At 52.3% G+C, this 22,713-nt stretch overlaps 1 protein-coding gene across 3 annotated transcripts in view; it reads left to right on the top strand.

The window, feature by feature from the left end:
* PKNOX2 (PBX/knotted 1 homeobox 2) overlaps positions 1-22,713 on the top strand; it is a 184,695-nt gene that overhangs the window by 109,823 nt on the left and 52,159 nt on the right. For all 3 annotated transcript variants that reach the window (XM_024740828.1, XM_024740830.1, XM_024740829.1), the window contains one exon: positions 13,738-13,877. In XM_024740828.1, the coding sequence (XP_024596596.1) occupies positions 13,738-13,877 (140 nt within the window). The remainder of the gene's footprint in view (positions 1-13,737; positions 13,878-22,713) is intronic.

The following is a 22,713-nucleotide window of genomic DNA, read 5'->3' on the forward strand; positions in this document are numbered from 1 at the left end:
TATTATTAATTGAGTACGTATAATGTGAAATGCACCCAGCTAGAGTATTCCTTCATTCGTTTCACAAATGTGCAGTGAGTGCCTACTGTGTACCAGGCCGTCATTCTCATTCTTTCTCCATCGCTGGTCTTTGCCCAGCTCTGCTATCCATCACTCATTCGGCTTTCAGACACAGCCCTTCCCCTGACCACAGGGAAGCTCTGCGCCATATGGAAGGGACACGAAGACGCAGACCCAGGGTGCATCCCTTTAGGTCCTGTGGCCCCGACACCCGCAGCCTGGTGTGAGCCTACGGTGCTGCCCTATCCATGCTGTTATCCGCCCATGAAATGACCACTCTACAGGGTGTCCAGCACGCGGACCCCCACTGACTCCTACCCCTGTGTAAGTGCAGAAGCACTGACCTTTGAGCGCACGTCCTTTTGTCCCACCCCCGACCCCGCTCCCAGGTGTCAACTCCGTGCTCCTTCCTGGGCTCTCCCCACCCTGACCTCAGCTTCAGCAGACCCTCTGTTCACGTCAGTAGCTCTCCACAAGCGACTGTGGGTGGGACTTGGCATTTGTACAGTTCCTCTGTTTGAAAGCTTCCAGGTGTGCAGCTGTGTCAGGGCCTTTCCCTCTGTAGTCAGAACCAAGTCGGCCTGGACCAGTGGAGACCTAGGAACGTAAGGGCCATAATGGGGAACAAGCACCATCCTTCCTCAGTAGACCAGACCCATCTGCTGTCTGCTTAGGCAGTGCTGGGGAACCTGGGGTATTGATGAAGAGGCAGGAACATCAGCTCCAGTTCTTTTGTAGCTGGATGCTGGTCTCCGAGCTCCACAGTGGGACTGGGGTATGGCAACCGGGACACTGCCTGTGTTTAGCAGGTGGTAGGTGCCGAGGCCCACACTCCCATCCCCAAGGCTCAGGGACAGACCAGGGTAGGGCCAAGAGGCCAGAGAGCACTGGATTGGCATAGCTGGCGGCGGCGGCCTCTCTGCCTCCGGCCCCACCCCCTGTTTTGCCTTCCTGGGAGAAGTTTGGGTTTGGTGGGCATTAGCAGGAGAGCTGCAGCGAGGGCCTGCAGCTGACCCGGGTGCAGTGAAGTGGAGAAACCTAATTGAACTCTCAGCATACAGCTGAGGAGTCATCCATCCCAGCTGCCGAGGGAGGTGGGGAGGTGAGATTGCAGCCCTAAGGTGCTCAGCCCCCCGGACGCCACCACTGAGGTGCTCTAGCCTTTTGGGGGAGGAAGGAAGGTTCCAGTCCCCCATCCAAGGCCTCAGAGCAGAAGCCCAACGCACAGGGGCTGTCCCAAGGCTCTCTTCTCTGAGGAGCCACCAGAACCTCACCATCGAAAATACTCACGTATACAGCCAAGGAATAATTTGTTCCGGGGAAGCCACACATCTCCCTGTAACCCCAGCGGTCCAGGAATGAAGTCTCAGTGTCCATGGTAAAGTGACCAGGCCAAGGCCTGGGGTCTTTATGGCCTCGGCTAGGCCGCTAGGCTGTGGCTAGATTCCCATGGGCCTTCCCTGAGTCAAACTGGTTCCCAAGGAAACTGACCAGGATGGGGGATCATGGGGAGAACTTAGGGCATGGACGGAATGGCCGGGATGGAGGACGTGGGTGAGGTCTGCAGGACGAAGTCTTCTGACTCACGGGGAAGGGCTGTTCTCTCCAGGGTGCTAGACTTGGAGGCCAGCTGGCTTTCGGGGCGCCCTTCTCTCCACTCTTCGGGGCTTCTAGGAGTGGCTGCCACATGGGAATGTCTTCCATGCGTTTTCTGCTGGGGAACTTGTTCTTCCTCCTGCCTTCTTCCCTTTGTGCTGTCAGAGGCTGAGCCCCGCTTCTCAGGCGAAGCTCATCGTCCTGTCGAATCAGCCGCTCTTTGACACTCAGTGTTCTCAGGAAAGCCGGGCCCTGTAGGAGTGTGGGCCAGGCACACAGGGGAATCACTTCCTAAACGGGGCTCTCTGGAGGGGATCCCCCGCTTCCTGTTCATTCCTTCAGGTCTAACCTCATTACTTTTGGACCCAGTATGACTTGCTTTCTCAAGGCCTGGACTGCTGAGCACATCTCTTTTTTTTTTTTTTTTTTTTTATCCCCTGCATCGGCAGGCGGACTCCCAACCACTGCGCCACCAGGGAAGCCCCTGAGCACATCTCTTTATCACCTCCTCAGAAACCCAGTTTCTGCCACAGGTAGAAATGGACAGTCTCTGCTACAAAGTCCCCAAAATGAAAAAGGAAGGGAGAAGCAGGGCCCTTCCTCTGAGACCCATGCAGTCGTTTTAATAATGTTCCCGTTGTGCTAAGGGCTAGCAATACCGAGCATAATCTATTCAAAAGCACAGGAGAATCTCACTTTGGAAAATTAGGAATCTGCATTAAAAAATTCCCAAGCCCCGGACCTTCTTTATAATAAATTAGAATTTTTTTTCAAGGCAAGTTCTTAACTTGGCAATTTCATTTTTGAAGTTTGGGGAATAAAGTTATTAAAAATGAGGGAGGCTTTTTCTTCTTCCCATTTTAGTCCAGAAGCATTAATGGTTATGGCCCCATGCTGTTTGGGCACAAGCCAAGTGGTATGACAGCTAAGCAGCTTCTGGCCCCTCAGTTCTGTTCCAGTCCGTCCTGGGGACACTCCATGATTACTTGTAAGGATGTCGCTCTGTGTTTATTGTACACTAAAGGCAGATCGTAAGTTTAGAAAATACAAAAGCAACAACCCACTGGAACCCTTCCTGTGGCCTGCTTCCTCCTTCTGGTGGCTCCCTGTCAGAGTCACAGCGCCCTCTGCTGTCCACCTCCTGTACCTCAATTCCGGCATGATGCACCTGAGTCCTTGATCCAGACCCTCACTTTATGCCCCAAGAGGCAGAGCAAGCCATGGGGACTGTGGGAATTCTACAATGATAGTTTAATGAAAACATTGTCTCCAGGGAGACCTGGATATGAGCTAGGCATGTGGTCCCTCCATTCAGTGCCTTCCGTTCCTTTGCATCTCTAGCCTGGCCATCTGTCACCTGGATTTTCCCAATCCCTCCTCTCACCACCCCAGCACCTCCCCTGATCCTGATGGGATCCTCTGCTATTGTCCCCCTCTCCCGGCAAGTGCCACTGCAGTCTCCCTCCCAGAATTTTCGTGGTAACACCACCACCCTCTCACGTCATCCATGCACTCTCTCCACCTCTGAAATGTCATTCAGGTTCTCCCATTTCTTGTAACACTCCATGGGCAACACCACCCACCAAGCAGAGTTCTCCCTCTGTAGCTCCACCAGCAATTTTAGGAAACTGTTAGGTTTACTGGAGGAGGCAGCGGCTTCTCTACCCTCACCTTAAATACCCCCCTCCATACAACACGCACAAACTCCTGCTATCAGTAACCTCCCCCCACTCTTCCGCAAACACAGACACATACCTGCTGTTCCACAGATACCTTTGCCCTTGGCTTATAGGCAAGACAAACATTTTATCTGGTCTATAGGTGTATGTATTCAGTGCTCCTCTGTCTGCGTGTCCCCAGCATGTGGGCCGCGTGAGCATTTGACTAGAAAGCAGAAACCCTAGTGGGATCCAGCCTGAGCCACTAGGCACAGCCCCCTATGAATGTGGGCACTCAGTTCGCAGTTTGGATTAGGAACCGACTGCTACGCAAGTAGCTGGGTGCTTATGTAGCATGATGTAACGATGGGTGATATTAAACGGGTTCTGGTAATTCACCAAGGATGCAGCCTCGTTATTGACCAGAGGGAGGCAAGAAAGGCAAAACTCTCAGTCCAGGACCAGTATGGGAAGCTCATTTCAGAAGGAAGTCAAGCACTTGCTTGGGACCCTCTGTCCCCCTGCATCCTTCTGCAACCCTCAGAGCCGGGAGAACGGTGTTCAGGAGCGCAGGACGCTGTGCTTGGAGATACCCATCTTGTACCAGGAAGGCTAAGGCTGGGCCAGCCATGTCGGGGGAGGTCAGACCCGTCTCTCTTGCCCTCTGAGTGTACCTTTTTTCCCTCCCTGTCCCGGCATCATTCCCCCTCTGCACGGAGCCAGGGGAGCAGACATCTGGGGAAGCTGGATGGGCTTTGATCAGTTATTAGGATCCCCATGCTGGTTTCATTAACCGGAGGGGGAGAGGGAGGGGAGGGGGCTGGGGCCCCTGGCTGTGAATCCCGCCCCCCTTTCCAGGCCATGCAGCTGGGCCGGGCAGAAGCGGGTTCAGATGTTTTCACACTTTACATTCCTCTCATCCCTTTAAGGACTGGAGCCCCCTGCCTCGCAGGGCCTCCTGTTCAGCTGCTGGTGAGACACATTGGCTCTGCAGCAACAGAGTTAATTCCACAGCTTTGAGAGTCCCCCTAAGCCTTTTCTGTGGCTGTGATTGACGGCTCCCTCTGCCCCTGGGGCCAACACCCCAGGGACGCTATGGGTGACCTGCCTTCCCTCACTTTGGCTCATCAAAACGGACTCTTCTCTTTCTTTTTTATTTTCTGCTGGGCCTTTCTTCTCTCTGTGCACAGTGACCTCTCTCTCTGGCCTGCTTGGGCCACCCATGTTTTTAAACTGGACGTGTCCCTTAACTCCAGCTCACTCCAGACCTGGATTCTTCAGCGTGGCAAAGGCAAAAATAGCCTTTGGGTCTGACTGTGGGGCCTTATGCCTCATTTAGGAGACAGTGGGCTAGGAACAGGACTTTGCTGGAAGAAACAGTCTCTCTCATGGCCTTGTTTAGGGTTTTTATTTGATGAACTTCCTACCTGAATTCTTATATTTACCCAAAAAACACAGACCTTTTGTCTATCCTCTTGCTTCCAAGCAGAATGAGTAGACAAAGCTTAAAATAAATCAGAACAGGTGATCCCTCAGCAGCGGGCCTAAGGAGCTGGAACCTGCTTTGCCCCCCTTTCCGGTTGATCTCCTAGGAGCTCCGGTGCCTGCGTAGCCCGGCGGGAGGGGGATGGGTGAGCACGGCCCTCGTTGCGTGTTGTCTTTGGAGTCTGTGGTCTGGAGGAGGAAGCGTGGGCTGAGTCAACTCAGTGCGGTAGAAATTCGGGAACCCACTGCACTGCTGATGAATTATACAAATTTGGACAAGTAATTACAGCACTATTTCTTTCATTCACTCAGCCGTTTCAGCCGTTTCATAAACATCAGGTGCTCACACGGGGTCTTGCAGACCCTGTGCCACGTGCCGGGGACACAGAATTAATAGTTCGCGCCCTAATGGAGCTTATTTGGGGCCATTCTGCATCGGTAAAGTGGGAATAACTTCTGCCCTCCCTGCCTCACCGGGTTGTTGCGAGTGTGGGTGTGAAAAGTCCAATGGTGTTTTCCAGCTTTCTTTCACCCATGACCCTGACACTGATTTTTTCACTCTCTTCTTTACGTCTCCAGTAGCCAAGATTGGATTGAACTTTAATTACTCTCCTTTGTATTGGGAACACAATAGGCGTATCAAGTATGTGTTTCTAGCTGTAAACACACTCCCTTACACACATACACAAACATACTGGAACTCACTGGTGTGGGACTATTATACAAGCGAGGGGTCCTCCAGAGATGGATGGGAAAGACCGTGCCCGGGAAAGTGCACGAAGCTGGGAGGTGAAAGTCCACAGCCTTCGTCCCTTTAGCCACGGGTCAGCAACCCACAGAAGTGCAGGCAGGGCGGCAAACACTTTCAAGCCTCATTTTGTAAACCACTGCCTACAAACCCTTTTAAGTTAATCGATTGCTTAAGACCCCCATTTTACACCACGAAGTAACTTTCCTGTGGTTTGTTCTATCTGGTCGGTCCCGGGATGAGAATGTAGGTGACCCAGGCCTGCTGTTCCAGGAGGCTGTTTTAGCGCAATCGGGCTGCCCTTCTCTGCCTCCGGCCCTTCCTGTCCCTGGGCTGACTGGGTTGGGGGGTATTTGGAGGAGCCATGGTTGACTCCTCTCCATTCTGGATCCCTGAGCCTTTTAACACATCACTCTCTCATTTCCTCATCCAGTCGGTCATTCAGTCATTTAACAAACATGCTGGGACCCCATGGGAGCCAGGCATGATGATGGGAGCTGGGAATCCAGTCCACTCAGGGAGACAGACAAATGGGGGCCCGAAGTGTTACGGGGTTTAAGGTTTGACGCACAGGCAGATAAGGCGGGGGTCCTAGCTACCTGGGCAGGAGGTGTGGAGGATTGGGAAAGGCTTCCTGGGAGAGCTGCCTTCAGCTGAGTCTTGAAAGAGGGGTAGGTTTGCATGTGATGGGGGGTTGGGGAGGGCAGGGTGGGGAGGCGTGGATAGGTCCTGCTGAGGCAGCCCCAGATGCAAAGGCATAAAGATGTAAAGTATCGGGCGGGTTCAGGCACCCACACGCAGGAGGGTCTGCTGGGGTGCGGGCAAGGGGTGGGGTGCTGTACCGGAGACAAGGCTGAGTCCGTGAGCAGGTCCCAGCTTGGGGCGCCCTGTGGGCTGTGCCCTCCCCCAAAAACCATCCGTTGTGCCCCCCACCTGTTCAGGCCAAACCTGATATTTACTAAATGGCTTCAAGCCCTGACCTCATCCCAGGTCCTTGGACTCTCTCCTGGTTGCGAGGAAACCAGATCTGGCCCTACTGGCTTGCCCTGGCCCTTCAGGGAGCGTCAGCCCCCCCCTTCCCCCCCCCCCCACAGGCCCAGCCCTGTTGGAGCCTCAGCGGCCCCTAGTGGGCTGGGCCTGTGCAGCCCCCCATGTTCTCAGAACACAAGGCTTCCCTGGCCTGGTGGGCCAGCTCTGGGGATGGGCAACCCGCACCCTGCCAGGTCAGAAGAGGGGTGTCCCCTTAGGGGGGGTGTCTGTGCTGAGTCATGCTGGCAAGGTGCAGACCTAGGTTGCCCAGGGTTTGCAGAAAGGACCTGTGGGAGGTGCATGGATGTACGCGTCGTAAAGAGCAGGGCTGCTGCAGGGGGACAGGTGTGCGCAGGGGGACATGGGAGGTGTAGGTGCCAGGGTGTCTGGGGCCGGGTGTGGACAGGCAGTGGGGTTTGGATTCAGAGGACAGGGCTAGCAAAAAGAAGCATTAAAAATGCTTAGAAACCAAGATTCACTGAGCCTCCGGGATGCGCAATAATGTGCCCTCACATATGGTCACTGTAGGCCTGGCAAGAGGTATTATTAGCTCCATTTTTACCTGAGAGGGAAACTGAGGCTCAGAGGAACTGAGCTATTAGTCCAAGGTGACATCGCTAGCGATGGGTAACGTCTCCTTCCACGATACCACGGCCCCTCTCCCTATGGCGGGGCCCACGCCTCGCCCACTTCTCCCAATGTGTAGATGAGGACCCTGGATCAGAAAGATCGACCAGCTCTGGGCTGGATGCCCACCCCTCCCAATAAATATGTGGTCGGGGACTGTGACTTCTCTGTTGTGGCCTGAGGCGTTCGGGGTCAAGAGGGTCAGTCTGCAGCTGAAAAGGTATCAATGGATGGGAAGGCCCACCCACTCCACACCAGTCATCCCTGCATCCCGTAGGTGCTGTGGACACTCTGTCTCAGACTCTGGGGCTGCAGCTGGGGCTACAGCAGATGTGGTCCCTGCCCTCCAGGATGCCCCAATCTAGTGGGGGGAGAGGCAAGTGGGCAGACGTGGCTGAACGGTGTCCTCAGGGCCTGGAAGCACAGAGCAGAGGGCCCTGACCCGTAGCTGATGCTCAGCCACATCCACTGAAGGAGGCAGCCATCCTCACGACAGTGGTGAGAGGTCGGGAGCGTCAGTGCCATTTCACAGATGAGCAAACTGAAACCCGGAAAGGCAAGGTTACATGTCCAAGGTCGGCTAGCAGCGAGTGGCAAAGGCGGGAATCCGTTCTGTCTGCTGCCAGTGTCTCGTGCACACTCCCTCCCTGGGATGCTAGAAAGACCCTGGCAGTATCCCCCATCTGAGCCACCTACTCCCACCTCCCAGGAGCAGAAGGGAGGAGCTCTCCGTGGCAGCTGGCGGAAGGCGGCCGCTGCAGGTCTGTGCGCCCTGAAGCTTGAAGCCCTGCGCGGTCAGGGAGGTGAACACAGTAGCACTGAGCCACCTCAATTAACAAACCACCCTGCTCTTCCTACTTGGGTTCCACCGGAAGCACCGTTTCTGGCACAACCAGTGTTTGGGGAGTTGATCTGTGAGGTCTGTTGGGGGCTGGGGAGATGGGGGCCGGCGACAGGATGGGTGGGCTCGAGGGAGACCCAGAGCCTGATGCTGGGGAGTGACACTCCATCTGACGCTAGCGCCCTTCCTCTTCTGCCCCTTTCCACCCAGGGGAAAAGTCTTCCTATTCTCCTCTTCAAAGAAAAGTAATTAAATACGATCACTCCCACAGTGTGATTTAGTCAGAAAGCCCTTGGTTCCTGTCTCAACCTCGGCAGAAACTGTCTGTGGTCTCCAGCAATTTCTCTGCTGCAGTGGCTTCTGTTTTCTCATATGTAAAATGGGAGTGCCACCAACCCATTGCACGGGATCCCTGTTGGACGTGAACCCCCCAGGGAGAGACTTCATTAGCTTGTTGGAACACAACGTGCCACTCTCCCCTACAACTGGGAAAGGGTGATCCTTAGCAGGAAGGAAAGCATCAGTGGGGCGTTCCAGTGTCAGTGAGGGCGACTAGGTAGGCAGGTGAGCACCTTGTAAACCACACCACACAGCATCCCCTGCTCATTTTCATGGCCAGACTAGACTGTCGGAGAGGCTGGATCTCTCAGCCCCTGCAGGGCATTAGGAAATTTCATCTCAAGGTGTCACAAACTGAGAATCTGGACAGGGCCCTTTTGCTCCCAGCTTAATGCAGGGCTGGTTCCAGCTGGATGATAGAGAAGAGTCCAGTGGCTAGAGCATCTATGGGAGGCAGGAGGACGGCAAGGACCCTGTGTAGGTTCTGGACCCAGTACCGCAGCTCCCAGCGGGCAGGCCCTCCTGGGGAATGCTGCCATCCTTCCCCACCCGCTAGTCGTTATCCTATTCTCTTAATCAAGCCTCACAGCCTGCCTGGGTAGGATGTCCAGTGCTGTCCTTGGAGGAAGGCTCCGGGTCTGAGACCAGCTGTGGACACACCAAGTGGCCTCATAGAGTGTAGTTTCTTCATATGCCAGAGCGAGGAGGATAGGAGAAAGTTTCTTGGAGAGAAGCTCTGACACTAGTGGTGTGCTGATAAATGTTTAACAACCAGCTCTCTGGTTGGGGGTTAGAAAGAGGATTGATTTGCAGCCTTTGCCAGTTTCTGTGGTGTAATTACTCCCACCATGGTCAGCTTCAGGCTACCGATATGATATCAACCGGCTTGCAAAATTCCTGACAATTTACCAGTTGGCTTTCATAGGCCAGAGCAAGGGATCTCCGCCCTCCATCTGTCCAGCCTCTCCCCCCGCTTCTGTTCTTTAGGCCTAGAGCCTTCCCCCAGAACCTCACCACCCGACACCCTCAACCCCCTGCTCCAGGGCCCTGGGACAGCTGCGGGCCTCTCCCTCTGAGCTCCAGTTCTTGAGAAATGGGTGTCTCTGGCTAGAAGAAGAAATCTATTTGAAGATAAACATTCTCCCAACCTGGAGGAAATGCAGAGTTTGCTGAACTGGCCCCCAGGAGCTAAATAAATTTGAATCATCGTCCCCCTGCTCTGCTCTCTTCTCCCCCGGCCCGGCTCTCTGAGCCCCGGTAACAGCCTCTCGGCTGGGGCCGGCGCTTGGGATGCTGACAAGTGACCGCTTTTTTTTTTTTTTTTTTTTTTACATCTTTATTGGAGTATAATTGCTTTACAATGGTGTGTTAGTTTCTGCTTTATAACAAAGTGAATCAGTTATACGTATGTTCCCATGTCTCTTCCCTCTTGCGTCTCCCTCCCTCCCACCCTCCCTAATCCACCCCTCCAGGCGGTCACAAAGCACCCAGCTGATCTCTCTGTGCTATGCAGCTGCTTCCCACTAGCTATCTATTTTACGTTTGGTAGTGTATATATGTCCATGCCACTCTCTCGCTTTGTCACAGCTTACCCTTCCCCCTCCCCGTAGCCTCAAGTCCATTCTGTAGTAGGTCTGTGTCTTTACTCCCATCTTACCCCTAGGTTCTTCATGACCTTATTTTTTTTTTCTTAGATTCCATATATATGTGTTAGCATACGGTATTTGTCTTTCTCTTTCTGACTTACTTCACTCTGTATGACAGACTTTACACTTTCCTGTGGGCCCCAGCTGGGCTTTTGGCCACACCTTCCCCCAAAGTCCTGTCTAGAAAGAGGAGGTGAGAGGAAAAGGAGCCCCTCCCCTCGGTCCTCCCACTCCTAGAAGCTCATCTGCATAGAAACCCCTTGTGGATTCCTTCAAGGACACGAGGAAATTCACCCTTAGTGGACTGAGCAGAGCAGAGCACACCAGCCTACCCTGTATTTTACGCTTAAACGAGCCGTGCATTGCTTTATGAAAGATGCACGTGCTGGAGTTGAAGAACTACAACCACCCCTCCATATGGGGAAAACTTTATAGAGTTTCCAAAGCACTTTTACACACCGTACGTCATCTAATCTGAGCCCCACGCCAACCCTGGGGGTGGGCAGTGGTCATGAAAGCACCCTCACGGCGTCCGAGCCTGTCACAGTTAGAAGGGACTTCAGATGTCACCTACGCCAGCCCACCCAGCTAGAGAGCGTCCATCGCCCCCGCGGGAGTCTCTGCTTGGCCCCTGCACCAGTGAAAACTCACCACTTCCGGGAGGCAGCCCATCCCAGCCTTGGAGAGCTCAGAGGCTTGGAAACTTACTATTTGGGTTGAGCCCAAATGTGTCTGCATTTTACAGATGTAATGCATCGGTTGTAGTTTGACGCTTTAGGGTGTACAGAACAGAACTGACACAATCTAATCCCTCATTCAGATATTCAAAGGGGGCTCTCACATCTTTCCATCTCCCTCCCATCCCCCAAATCTTCCTTAACATTGCAGATTCCTGCAAATATTCCTCAGAATCCCTTGAGCAGCCTGGTCCACTCTCCTCTGAGTGTACTTCCCGGCACCTGTCTCAGCTTAGTAGGTGGGGCTGGAAGCTTTGTGTGAGCTGTGCCTCTGCTGATGGGTCCTCACAGAGCATCAGTTTGGGGTTTTTGTTTGTCTGACAGACACAGTACACTGTGGACATACTGAGCCTTCTGTCAACTGAAAGGTGCTGCTAAATGATGTCTCTCCTCTTCTGCACTTATATTATCGATTTTTTTTTTTTTTTTTTGCCGAAGTGTTGGAAGTGTTAAATTCCAACTTATTAGACAAGAATTAATCTTATTAGACTTGGCACGTTGCCAAAATCTGTGAAGATCGTTTGGATCCCGGTTTCATGTCACCCATAAGTTTGTTGAGCGTTTCTTCAGACATCCTCTAAATCACTGATAAAAATATTGAAGAAGAGAGTTGAGGAGAAAGCATGTGGCATCTCCTAGAAGCCCTCCTCCCTCTGACATCTCTCCTCTAATTGTCATCCTTTGGGTGTAGCTTCCTAATCCACACAATTGTCCACCAGACCACGTCGCTCCATGTTTTCCACGAGGATATCATGGGAGGTACCTTGCTGAGGTCATTTACACCATGTAAATGAAAATGTCTACCATTTTCCTGATCTGCCAGCTCAGTGATCATGTTAAACCCAGAACTGGGCTCCATTATAGCAGGCATTCATCCTAGTCACCCCAGTGCCTAGTACATGGTGGCGACTTGAGAAGTATTGGGAAAGATAATCAGTTGCATTGGTGAATGAAAGAAACTAGCCCAGATCAATGTGAAGATTAGAAGTATACTTAGTTTGTCTGATTCCACCTTATTTCTGTATTTTGAAAATTAGAACAGCATTTGTTTCTACTTTCTTCCTTACAGCACCTCTTTAATACTCATGAATCCTAAAAGGACACCAGTTTGCTTACTGATGAAAAGGAGGAACTTAGGAAAGTTGAGGGATTTGCTCAAAGTCAAAAAGCTATTAACAGGAGACAGTAAGAGTCAAGCATGGTACCTTGCCAGCCTCAAGGTACCATGATGCTCTGTCTAGCACTGAGTTTGGGAAAGTTCCCCCAGCTCAGCTAACAGTGACAAGGATATTTCTTCCTAACAAAAAATGATGGGGCTACAGTATATTTCTTTTATAGTCTCAATTTTATTTACCACCCATCACTCATTCACTTAACAAATATTTGTTGAGCATTGACTAGTGCCAGGCTATTCTAGACCCTCGGAATACAACTGTTAACCAGCCCTCTTTGAGCTTACATTTGAGTTGCGGGTGGGAGAGAAAATAACTCAGCAAGTAGATATATAGCATCTGGTCATGATAAGGGCTATGAAATATATAGTCATAATAAGGGCTGTGAAATAAGGCAGAGTAAGGGGATAGCAGGGGCAGAGGGACTCTATTTTACTGTGAAGATGTGGCACGTGAACAGAGATCTAATGAAGAAAATGAGACAGCAAGTGTTCTGTGCTTGTATTCGTGGAAATGCAGTACTCTCTCTTCCAGAAAGCAGGGACCTAGATCATATGGTAAACTTGCCAGCTGTGAAGTATACGATTCTTTCAAGGTGTGTCCACTTGTTTATTCCCTCATTCATTTTCTAAGCAAACACTAAGCGTCCAGTCTGTGTCAGTTGGGTGCCGGGGATGAAGGTGTGAACAAGGTATTAGCTCGGGAGGCAGACAAGGGCGTCAAGTCCAAGAACACAGTGGGTGAGAGCTGTCAGGCTCTGTGGGCCGGTTGGAGGAGAGCAATAGTTGAGGCATGTCACCACACGTGACATTTCAGGGATCCATTTAAGGAAAATAAAATATAAAAGCATCAAGTTCTGTTATGATGGTTACCCAAAATTTAAAAGCCATTTAACCATTTCTTTAAATGAAATCTTATACGGAAAGTCCAATATAGAATATATTTTTAAAAGGTGCCCTGATTGGCACAAACTTGGGAACCCAGGGGCACCTTCAAAAACATGTAACATAGGAGGAGAGCTACTACGCTAAATATTTGTTACGGCTAAGAACAGAAATCTGTTCATCGTCTACTACAACCTGCTTACCTTCAAGTGCCCAGGCAAACCAAGTTTGCAGAACACTCAATTGTCAGTCAAAACCATTAAAAGTTACCTCTGGCTTGTGGTAAATGGGATAAACCTCTGCCCAGTCGGGAACTGACTCGGCTATCTTTTTCCTGCTCTCCAAAGTCATCAAATCAAACCTAGCACTGCCCAGTACAGCCCAAGTGACTCATAAGCACAGTTTAAAGGGTTCATCATTCTGTTTTTTTCTGCTTCCGGCCAGAGGCCACCACCTTAATTTGCATTAAGAACCATCACTTTTATTTTATTTTTTTACATCTTTATTGGAGTATAATTGCTTCACAATGTTGTATTAGTTTCTGCTGTACAACAAAGTGAACCAGCTGAATGTATACACATATCCCCATATCCCCTCCCTCTTGAGCCTCCCTCCCACCCTCCCCATCTAGGCCCCTAGCCCCTCTAGGTCGCTTTTAAAGTGAGCTCACTTCCACGCCACCTGATTTTGGATGGTCCTAAATCGTTCCCCAGAATTTTCTCATTTGAGAAAACACCAGCTTTCTTCCCACTGCAGCATATGTACAAATGGACGCTCGTTATACCCTCACATTTCTCTCGTACGCGTTCTGTTATCCACACACACACCCCACAGGACGAGGTGGACCTCACAGTTCCAGCCGGGGAACCAGTGGTCCTGGCCCTACTAACCCACGCCTCCTCTCTGTCTCTGCAGATGACGGCGACCGCTCAGGCCCCCTCTAAGGCCCAGGCTGTCCACATCGCCGCACCCTCGGCTGCTGCCAGCACACCTGTGCCCAGTGCCCCCATCGACCCCCAGGCCCAGCTGGAGGCTGACAAGCGAGCTGTGTACAGGTAGGAGACACTTCAGCCGGGCCATGCGCAGGAGCCCCCAAGTGGCCTCAGGCCCAGCTCAGCCATGAGAGATGTGAGTGCAGGCCAGCAGGTGGGCTCACGGAAGCCAGTAGCCAGGGCCAGGTCCCTTCTCTCTGAAGTCACTCCAGAGAGCCCTCAGCTGGCCATGCAGGAATTGTCCAGGGAGGGAGATGAGGCCTGGGCTGTGTCTTCCAGGACGGCCTCTTCCTCAGCCCAGCTGGGGAGATGAGCCCTGACGAGCATCAGAGCCCTCCACTCAGCAAACGGGCAGCTGCCTCAGGACTGTCCTGGCCCACATGCCCCGTCATCGCCTTCATTCCAGCACTCGCCATCCAGGACTCGGTTGTGAGCAAAGCTTTAGTACGCCTGGAAACCACCGGGAGCGCTCGTCAGAACACATGTATCTGGACTCCGTGCTCAGAAATGCTGAATCAGTAGGTCAAGCTGTAGGAGGAGGGTATGAATGTTTAACAGGCATCCCAGGCGACTCTAATGCAGCTGGTGCTTGGACCACACTGTGATTCATGGTAGTCTTCGGTTTTTAGCAATAGAGGTTGTACACGACTGTGTAGGTTCTGGCACCCTCCCCGAGATGGGCAGTTTGCTGAGAGCAGGCAGCTTGTGTCATTTTACTCTGTATCAGCCCCTTGTACCCAGGGCTGGGCCCTGAATGTAGCAGAGGGTGGGAAGGGCTCAGGGAAATTCCGGTCTGTCTTGTGTACATTGTTGGGGTGAAGATGCGGTCCTCTGAGGGCGGACCTGAGCGATGTCCCAGCAGGGATTTCGGTCATCCTTTATCCGTGGGGAGCCCACATCACTAAGAAAAGATGCCCAAGTCAGCACTCAGCATCGGGGTTGGACCCTTGCTCACATTCGCTCGTGTGAGCACGTACACTCGCGTGCATCAGCAGTGGGGCCGACCCCTGGCTGAGCGTGTGCTGCAGTGGGCGCTAACTCCAGTCACACGTGGCCTGGCCCACCCAGCCCCGCCCATGGCAGTGGCTTTATGGCAATGGTGATAATTATTGCCGTTATGATCATTATCACTGGCATTATTTTTAGTTACTCAGATGAGCTGAATGCCTCTAATGCCAACAGTTGGGAGTCCAAAGCAGTGGGCCCTGATCCCTAGATCCTGACACAAGGTCCTTCCCAGGCCTGGATAACACAGCTCCCGGGCCCCAGCCTGCCCGGCGCACAGGCCAGGCCCAGCTCCTGCGGGTAGAGACCTCTGCCTTGGGCCCCAGAGAATGCCAGGATCTGGTCACAGGACCTGTCAGAGACCCTGAGGAGGACCCCAGCTCCCCTGCCCCCAGCATGGGACCTACACTCCTGTCCTCCCTTCACACTTGCCTTGAACCCTTGCTATTACTACGTGGAGGCGTTGTGCTGGGCTCCAGGGGAAAGAGGTAAATCATAAAGGTTATGCATGGGCTGTTCCCTGCCTCTCCAGGAACGGAGACATAATGCAAACAAGAAACCAACATAGAGTGGTCAGGGCTTTGACAGAGAAGGCTTCACGGGGGAAGCAGTAGAGTCTGATCTTCAAGGCTGAGTAAGAGAGCTCAGCAGGAGGAGAAATGGGGGGTCAGGAACTTCCGGCAGAGGAGAGCCTGGTGCGTTCCCAGGACGGTCAGTGGCCAGAGCAGCTGGGCACGGGAAGCTGAGGCTGCACAGGGCCTGTAGCCTCACCTTGGGCCTGGTGGCAGAACAGAAGCAGGGAGCGAGAGCGGCCTGGCCTCTGAAAACTGCCCCGTGGTCTGATGACTTTGGGTACAGTCATCACACCCCCTTTAAATCCCTGCTGCTCCAAGTGTGGTCCATGGGCCAGAAGCATCGCATCACCTGGGAGCTCGTTGGAGACGCAGAATCTCAGGCCCCACTCGACCTGGGGATTCCTGATCTGCACTTTGACAAGATCCCAGGTGATTCATATTCGCACTGGAGATGGATCCCTGACACCTTCTCGGACCCCCAGGGGCAGGGACCTGTAGTGAGCACAGATCTTAGTCTAGAAAGACCCCAAATTAGTGGCCTAACATAAAGTTTCTGGAAACCTAGGCTTGAGCCCTACCTCCTCCTTGTACTCGTCTCTCTGAGCGTTGGTTTCAGGACAGAACCTAATCAGTGGTTCGGCAAGAATTACGAGACAGCCCATGCCAGCACCTGGCTCCATGTCTGGCACAAAGCAGACGGTTCCCTTGTTCCTGCCAATGGGCTCCACGTGCTCCATAGCCCTTCCCAAGATCCCAGGCTCAGACCCCACCCAGGCCCAGCCAGGAGGTGGGCCGCGTCCCCAAGGGAGCTGTCCACCATGATGTCACCTGAAGTACAAAGGCCCAGATCTTCCCTCAACCAACATGCCTCACCTCCACATCTGAGATTCACCCTCTCCCATGGGGCTGTCACCTCACAGCCCATGGCATTTGAGCAAATTATCTCTGCAGCTGTCTGACCATGAAGAAGAAATCCCAGGCTGGATACCACCAACAGTCCAGCCAAACAAGGCTGCCCGGCATCTCAGGACGACGGAGCAGAGGGACATCAGCACCCTTGCCCAGTTCTTTCTTCTGCAGCCCTGCTTGCCCCAGGGCCCCCAGGGTGTCTCCCATGACCACCCCTCTCCCATTAGTGCCAGCCGCCCTCTCCACCGCCCTTGCGGGCTGAGGGGAGACACTCCACCTCCCATAGGGTCGGGTAATTCTAATTAGATCTGCCCGCCTGGGGCGGCCTGGCTGCTCAAAGCACCTCAGGGAGTCAGCATTTCATGTCCATAAATGTAAGCATCCCCTCTCCACGGAGATTAGTGCCCCGCGCTGACTTTTGGGTGTCCCCGCCGAGGCCCCTCCCTGAACTACTTCGAAGAACGAAGGTGGGGGAGGCCCCTCCCTGGCCAGGCCCACAGGGCGGCATCGGGCAGTGCGACAAGCGGGAAGGAGCCTCCTGGTGCCCTGAGGTTTTATTTGTGTAGGAGGATGTGTTGATGAAATGTATTGGTTCCTTCTGATGTGGAAACTCTGCGTGTGGGGTGGGGGGAGAGGGGAAGGGAGGCAGAGTCTGTCTTGAATTGGATCATACCAGAGCATCATCTGGGCTGATCAGCAAGGCGGCCGGGAGCTCCCGCTCAGATTAATGATTGCAGTCTAATCCGAGCAGACCCCATGATTGGATGCACATCGCGGGTAATTGTGTTTGTGGCCCAGGAGCAATGCTGAGAGGGGTCTGCTGAGGGGAGGCCCCATGGAGCGGGGACCGCAGGCTTGGACCCAGCTCAGATCTCTCCTTCCCCAGGTGCACCTCACCCCTGGGGTTTTCCCCCCAAGAAGTTAAAATTTAGCTTGGACCACACCCCCCCACCTCTCCACCGGTGGGCTGTGGGCTGTGGGCTGTGGGCTGGACGGTGTTAGGTGGCGGGGAGCTTGGAGGTTAGGTTGCCAGCAGCACAGAGACGGGGCCAAGAGGGTGAGGTTGATCCAGCTTTCACTATCCCTCCTCCCCTCCAGTCTCTGCCGTTTCCCCTTTGAAGTGAGTGGGTTCCCATGGAAACCGTGATGTCCTGGGGAGCAGAACAGTGGCAGGAGCTGGGCCTGGCCAGGTGCAGCGGGGGAGGAGGGGGCTCTGCTGAGACGGCTCTGCGCACGATGGGTTCCGCCCCTGAGGCTGAAATACTGTCTGGGGACCCAGGAAATGGCCCGCCGGGCGCTGCAGAAGATACCTGTTAGTGACGGGAAGTGCTGGCCTGGAGGCAGGAACAGTGAGAGAAGGGTGGGGACAGCTGTGCTTTGCTTCTCCAGGAAAAATGCCAGAGAATTGAGCTGCGAATCAGGTGTGGAGGGTGAGGTGACTGCAGGACCCTGTGTCTCTCCTTTGTGGCGTTAACTCACATTGAACCGATTGTGTTACTATTAGTTCTGTTTCCACCACTAGATCGTTACCTCCATGAAGTCAGGGTCTACGCGTTTTCATTGATTGATCCCCAGCGCCTTACACAATACCTTAGACCCAGCAGCTTGGATGAGCATGTACTAAATCAGGGCCTGTTGAGTGGATTCCTTCAGTAGGCGAGGCAGGACCCATCCATATTCCATGGTTCCAGGCTGGTGTGCTGGCTAACTGGCTCTGGGGGGAGCGGGGAGGGAGAGCCCTCATGTAGCACCTGTCGATTTCCGTGGTGTAACTGCATCCACCATGGCCCGTTTCAAGCTACCCGTGTGCTGCTGAACAGAGGTGGGAAGAGATGCACACAGTTGGCTCTCTCCAGCCTCAAGCACAAACCCCTGCAGATAGCCGAGTTACAGGTGCCCAGTTTTACCAGCACCTTTACAGCCGACTTTGTGGAATGCTTTAACTCATACCATTAGCCACAATCCTACACTCCTTGGCCCTCACTGACCTGTCTGGCCCACTCCCTGGTTCTAAATTTGAAATGTTCCCACTTAACGAATTAATGCTTAGAGGCTGGCCCAGAATAAGCGCTATGTAAGTGTTTGCAATTGTAATTTCTCACCCGAACCCCAAGGCAGTGAATTTTCTCCTTCCTAGATTCTACCCAGCGCCGTCCAACTCTTAACATCTGCTTGAGCAAAGCCCTGATGCCTCCACGTTCTCCAGGTAGATTCCAAGGCTTTCCTGTTTCATCCATTAATGAGTTCCTTCCCAGCAGCTCCAGAAAGCCCACCTCAAACCAGTCTTTAGTTTCTCAGCTGTCAGAGTCTCGGCCTTTCCGTGTAGTGTTTGTAGCTCTTCCTGTCAGTCTCATCTCTCTGTAAGCCACACCCAGAGCTTCTGCCCATGTGGCACCCAGCCCTAGAGAGTTCAAGCTGAAGTCCACTTCTAGTTCGACGAAAGCAGTACACATTGCTAAGGCCTTGTTTGTAATACATTTGCCCCTGTTGCATTCAAACTGGGTCCCTCTAGAATCCACGCTTGTTTAGGGAAAGATCAGAACGGGGCAGTGGGCAATGTTCAGATCGCTCCCTTGAGGCTATCCCTCTAAAGGTCACTGAAGTTCGGGCTCGGTCCTAATGGTCCAATAGCTAGAGGGACAAAGGCCATAGAGCAGCCGTACTGAGCTGTGGGACAAGGTCTAAAAATAGATGTGGTGATAACCAGCTTGGTCGCCTTGGGAAAGTTAGTCCCTCTGAATCTGTTTTCTCAACTGTAAAAAAGGAAATAGTCATAGCTAGACTAAAATGAGATGATATATGATAATATCGAGCACACAGATCAGTGTTTGCTGCCTGGGGTGGGATGGGATGGGGGTGTTTGAAACAAAGGGGCCAGCATGGTCCCCGTGGCCTTTTCCGCACGTGAGGCGTCTGGTGCATTCAGGGAGGTGAAGTTCAGGCTGCAGAACAGGGCCTGTGGACCTCGATCGCCTGGGTTTCCATCCTGGCTCCGCCACTGGGCAGTAAACCTTTCTGGGCCTCTGTTTCCTCATCTGTAAAATAGGACCGAAAATAGTGCCATCTCTTCATTAGGTTGGTCATGAGGATTAAATGAGATAATACCATGAAGTGCTGGATAAAGAATCTGGCATGTGGAGAGTACTCTGCAGCCGTTAGCTGCTGTGAGATGTTTGGGGGAATGGAAACAGGGGTTGGTCGGGCTAGAAGGTAGATGCTGAGGGGCGACCCAGCAAGAGGCAAGACAGGAAAGGGCTCCCAGCTGAGTGGTCCTGCACTGCGGTTCGATTAAACATTTACTGAGCTCTGCTACGCGGAAGCATTGTGTCAAGTTCCAAGAGGGGTTCTGAATGAAAAAGAATCAGTCCAGGGAGTGGCAAGAAGATAGACATAGGAAGTAGCTATAGTATAAAATTGGCACATCTTATGGGCTCAAAAAACTCTATGTGGAATTGACTGCAAGGCCTCTGGCCCACAGCGCAGCGTAGGAGAGTAGCACTGCTTTTCCCAAGGGAGGTGAAGCCCAAGGGAAATGATAGCCAAGCGGCCTCTCCTGGGGCCGGGCTGGTGGATGGGGAGGCGGGAGCCCCCTGGGCTTGGGGCTGGGCAGAGGGGCTGGCTGCTGTGTGACTGTCCTCTTTAGCAGCTGCCTGGCCAGGACCCTGGGAACTGGCACTTCCTAATGAATTGTCTTTGAGGGAACTCTTCCACCTTGTGACCAAGGGGTGTTCTGTCTCCAGGGAGCTGACCCAGGGACTTAACCCTGTGCCTTCCCTGGCATAGAGCTTGGTCATTCCTGGGATGTGCTGGGTGAGGTGGCCTGAGAATGGTGTGGGAGAAGTTTAGACATTCCAAGCAGAAGAGTCAGGACCAGATGCTTCTGGACTAGGTGCTGGGAGCAGATGTTCCAGGCTGCATTCTGAGCTGGGTTTTATGGGCTGGGGCTCCAGCAGACACTCCTTGCGTTTGGAAGCAGTTGGATTCACTGACATCTGAGCAAACATAACTGTAGCTGTTGACTACAGTCAGGGGAGCGATCCTGCTGGAGCCGTAATCTGAAAGTCAACCCGTGCTCAATTCTCCCCCGGCACCAGGCAAAGCCTGTTCCCTGCCCTTCCTGCCGGCATCTCGAAGGCCCCCGCCCCGGACCCAGCCTCTGCACATGCCGCTGGCAGGCCCAGAGGCTGCGGCTGCCTGGCCCAGAGAGCAGGTGTGTTCAGAGGCAGCGGGTCCTGATGCTTCCACAGCTCACCACCTGGCCGAGGCAGAGCTGAGAAGTCCAGGTACCCCGCCAAGACAAGGCACATGGATAAGAGATCCAGGAGCCTGGAATCCCAATGACATTTATCCTCACAAGGTTATGTTAGGATTAAAGGAGATAACCAGTGCTAACAGCTGACGGTGCTTGGCACAGACGAGCCTTACAGTGAATGGTGGCCACCGTTGTGAGGAGCTACTGCGACAAGTACTAGACTGGATCGGTCCCCCTTACTAGAGGGAAGACACCAGCCATTGGGCCACCCGCTGGTGCGAATTGTGTGTGTGTGGGGCACGTCAGGTGGGAGGGGCGGGGAGCCAGCAAGCTGGGCCTTTGAGGGCTCACATGGCCCATGGCTTCTCACCAGGGCTGGACTAAGCCAGTCTAGCCCTTCTAAGCCCCACTCTCTGATTTTCCCAAGCACTGGGCCATTTTGTGGTCAAGTGGAAAGAACATAAGACTAAGACTTCAGCCTAAGCTCTGATTCTACCACTGAGCAACTCACGTAACCTCTTTAGATAAACTTTCCCACAGGGTAGGCATAAGATGAGAAAATGAAAGATCTATAAAAACGTCAAAGCCTTCTCCAACACACAGAAGTATTATTATGAGAGAAAGTTCTTTTGGAAACCTGTTTGGTGAGGTAGAGACTGTCTTGTGCTGCATGGGTCCTGATGCTCAAAGGGTAAATGTGGCAGCTCAGTTCTGTGACCCCAGGACGCATAGGGCTCAAGGCCAGTAGAGGAAAAAAGGGGGAGGAGGATGAAGTGATTCTAATAATGGTTCAAAAACAGTACCTGGGAAAGGGGGAAGAACACAAAATTTGGAGTTTGGATACCCAGATTTAAATCTCAACCCAGTCACTTATTAGCCTGATGTAATTATTTAACCACATGGCCCCTCAGTTTGCTAATCAGTAAAATGGGAATAATAAAAATATTGGGTGTTTCAATGCAATAAGCACATGAAATGTAAGTTATGAAGTGCCACCAAATGTGTGTGGGTGTGTCACTGTCATTTTGCCATGACAAAATGGATGGAGCTCCGCTTCCCACACCAGACCTTGCCCCAGTGCTTTCTTGTTGGGGACTGGCTGGCTCTCTGGTGACTTGGATAGAAACTGCCTGTCACTAGCTGCCTAACTGCAGGAAAGATACTTCTATTTTCTCTTCCTGAGTTACCTCCCCTTAAAATGAAGAGGCTGATCGTGAAAGAGACAGGAGATAAGTGATAGTAAAGATGTGGAGAAGAGGGAACTCTTGTGCACTGCTGTTGGGATCGTATATTGGTGCGGCCACTCTAGAATACAGTATGGAGGATCCTTAAAAAATTAAACATAGAACTATCTACGATCCAGCAGTCCCACTCTGGGGATCCAAAGGAAACGAAAACACTAACTCGAAAAGACATCTGCATCCCCGTGTTCATAGCAGAATTATTTATAATAGCCAAGGCACAGAAACAACCTAAATGTCCACTGATGGATGGATGGATAAAGAAGTTGTGGTATATATACACAGTGGGATATTATTCAGACATGAAATAAAACACAAGGAAATCCTGCCGTTTATGACAACATGGAGGGACCTTGAAAGCGTTATGCTAAGTAAAATACTAGAGGAAGGCAACTTCTGTAGGATCTCACTTATATGTGGGATCTAAAAAAAAAACTTAGAGCAAAAGAGATTGGATTTGTGGTTATCAGAGGTGAAGGGTAGAAGGAGGGGGTAACGGAGGAGGGTGGTCAAAAGGTACAGACTTCCAGTGATAAAAGAAATAAGTACTAGGGATGTAATGTACAACATGACGACTACAGCTAACACTGCTCTATCACATATAGGTAAGTTAAGAGAGTAAACACTAAGAGTGCTCGTCACAAGGGGAAAAATTTTCTTTTCCTTTCTCTCTTTTATCTGAGAAGATGGATGTTAGCTGAACCTGTCGTGGTAATCATTTCAGGGTACATGTAAATCAATCCATCACATGCTACGTGCCTTAAACTTATACAGTGATGCAGGCCAATTATTTCTTAGTAAAACTGGGGAGAAAATGAAGGGGCTGGAGATGAGATCCTACCAGGTCTCAAGTTTTAGGTTCTTTGTATTCTCGCCCTTGTAGACCAGCCGTAACAACCGGTTTGTTGAGATTTCAC

The sequence above is a fragment of the Neophocaena asiaeorientalis genome, unplaced genomic scaffold (genome assembly GCF_003031525.2).
Source record: "Neophocaena asiaeorientalis asiaeorientalis breed wild unplaced genomic scaffold, Neophocaena_asiaeorientalis_V1.1 scaffold308, whole genome shotgun sequence".
Lineage (NCBI taxonomy): Eukaryota > Metazoa > Chordata > Mammalia > Artiodactyla > Phocoenidae > Neophocaena > Neophocaena asiaeorientalis.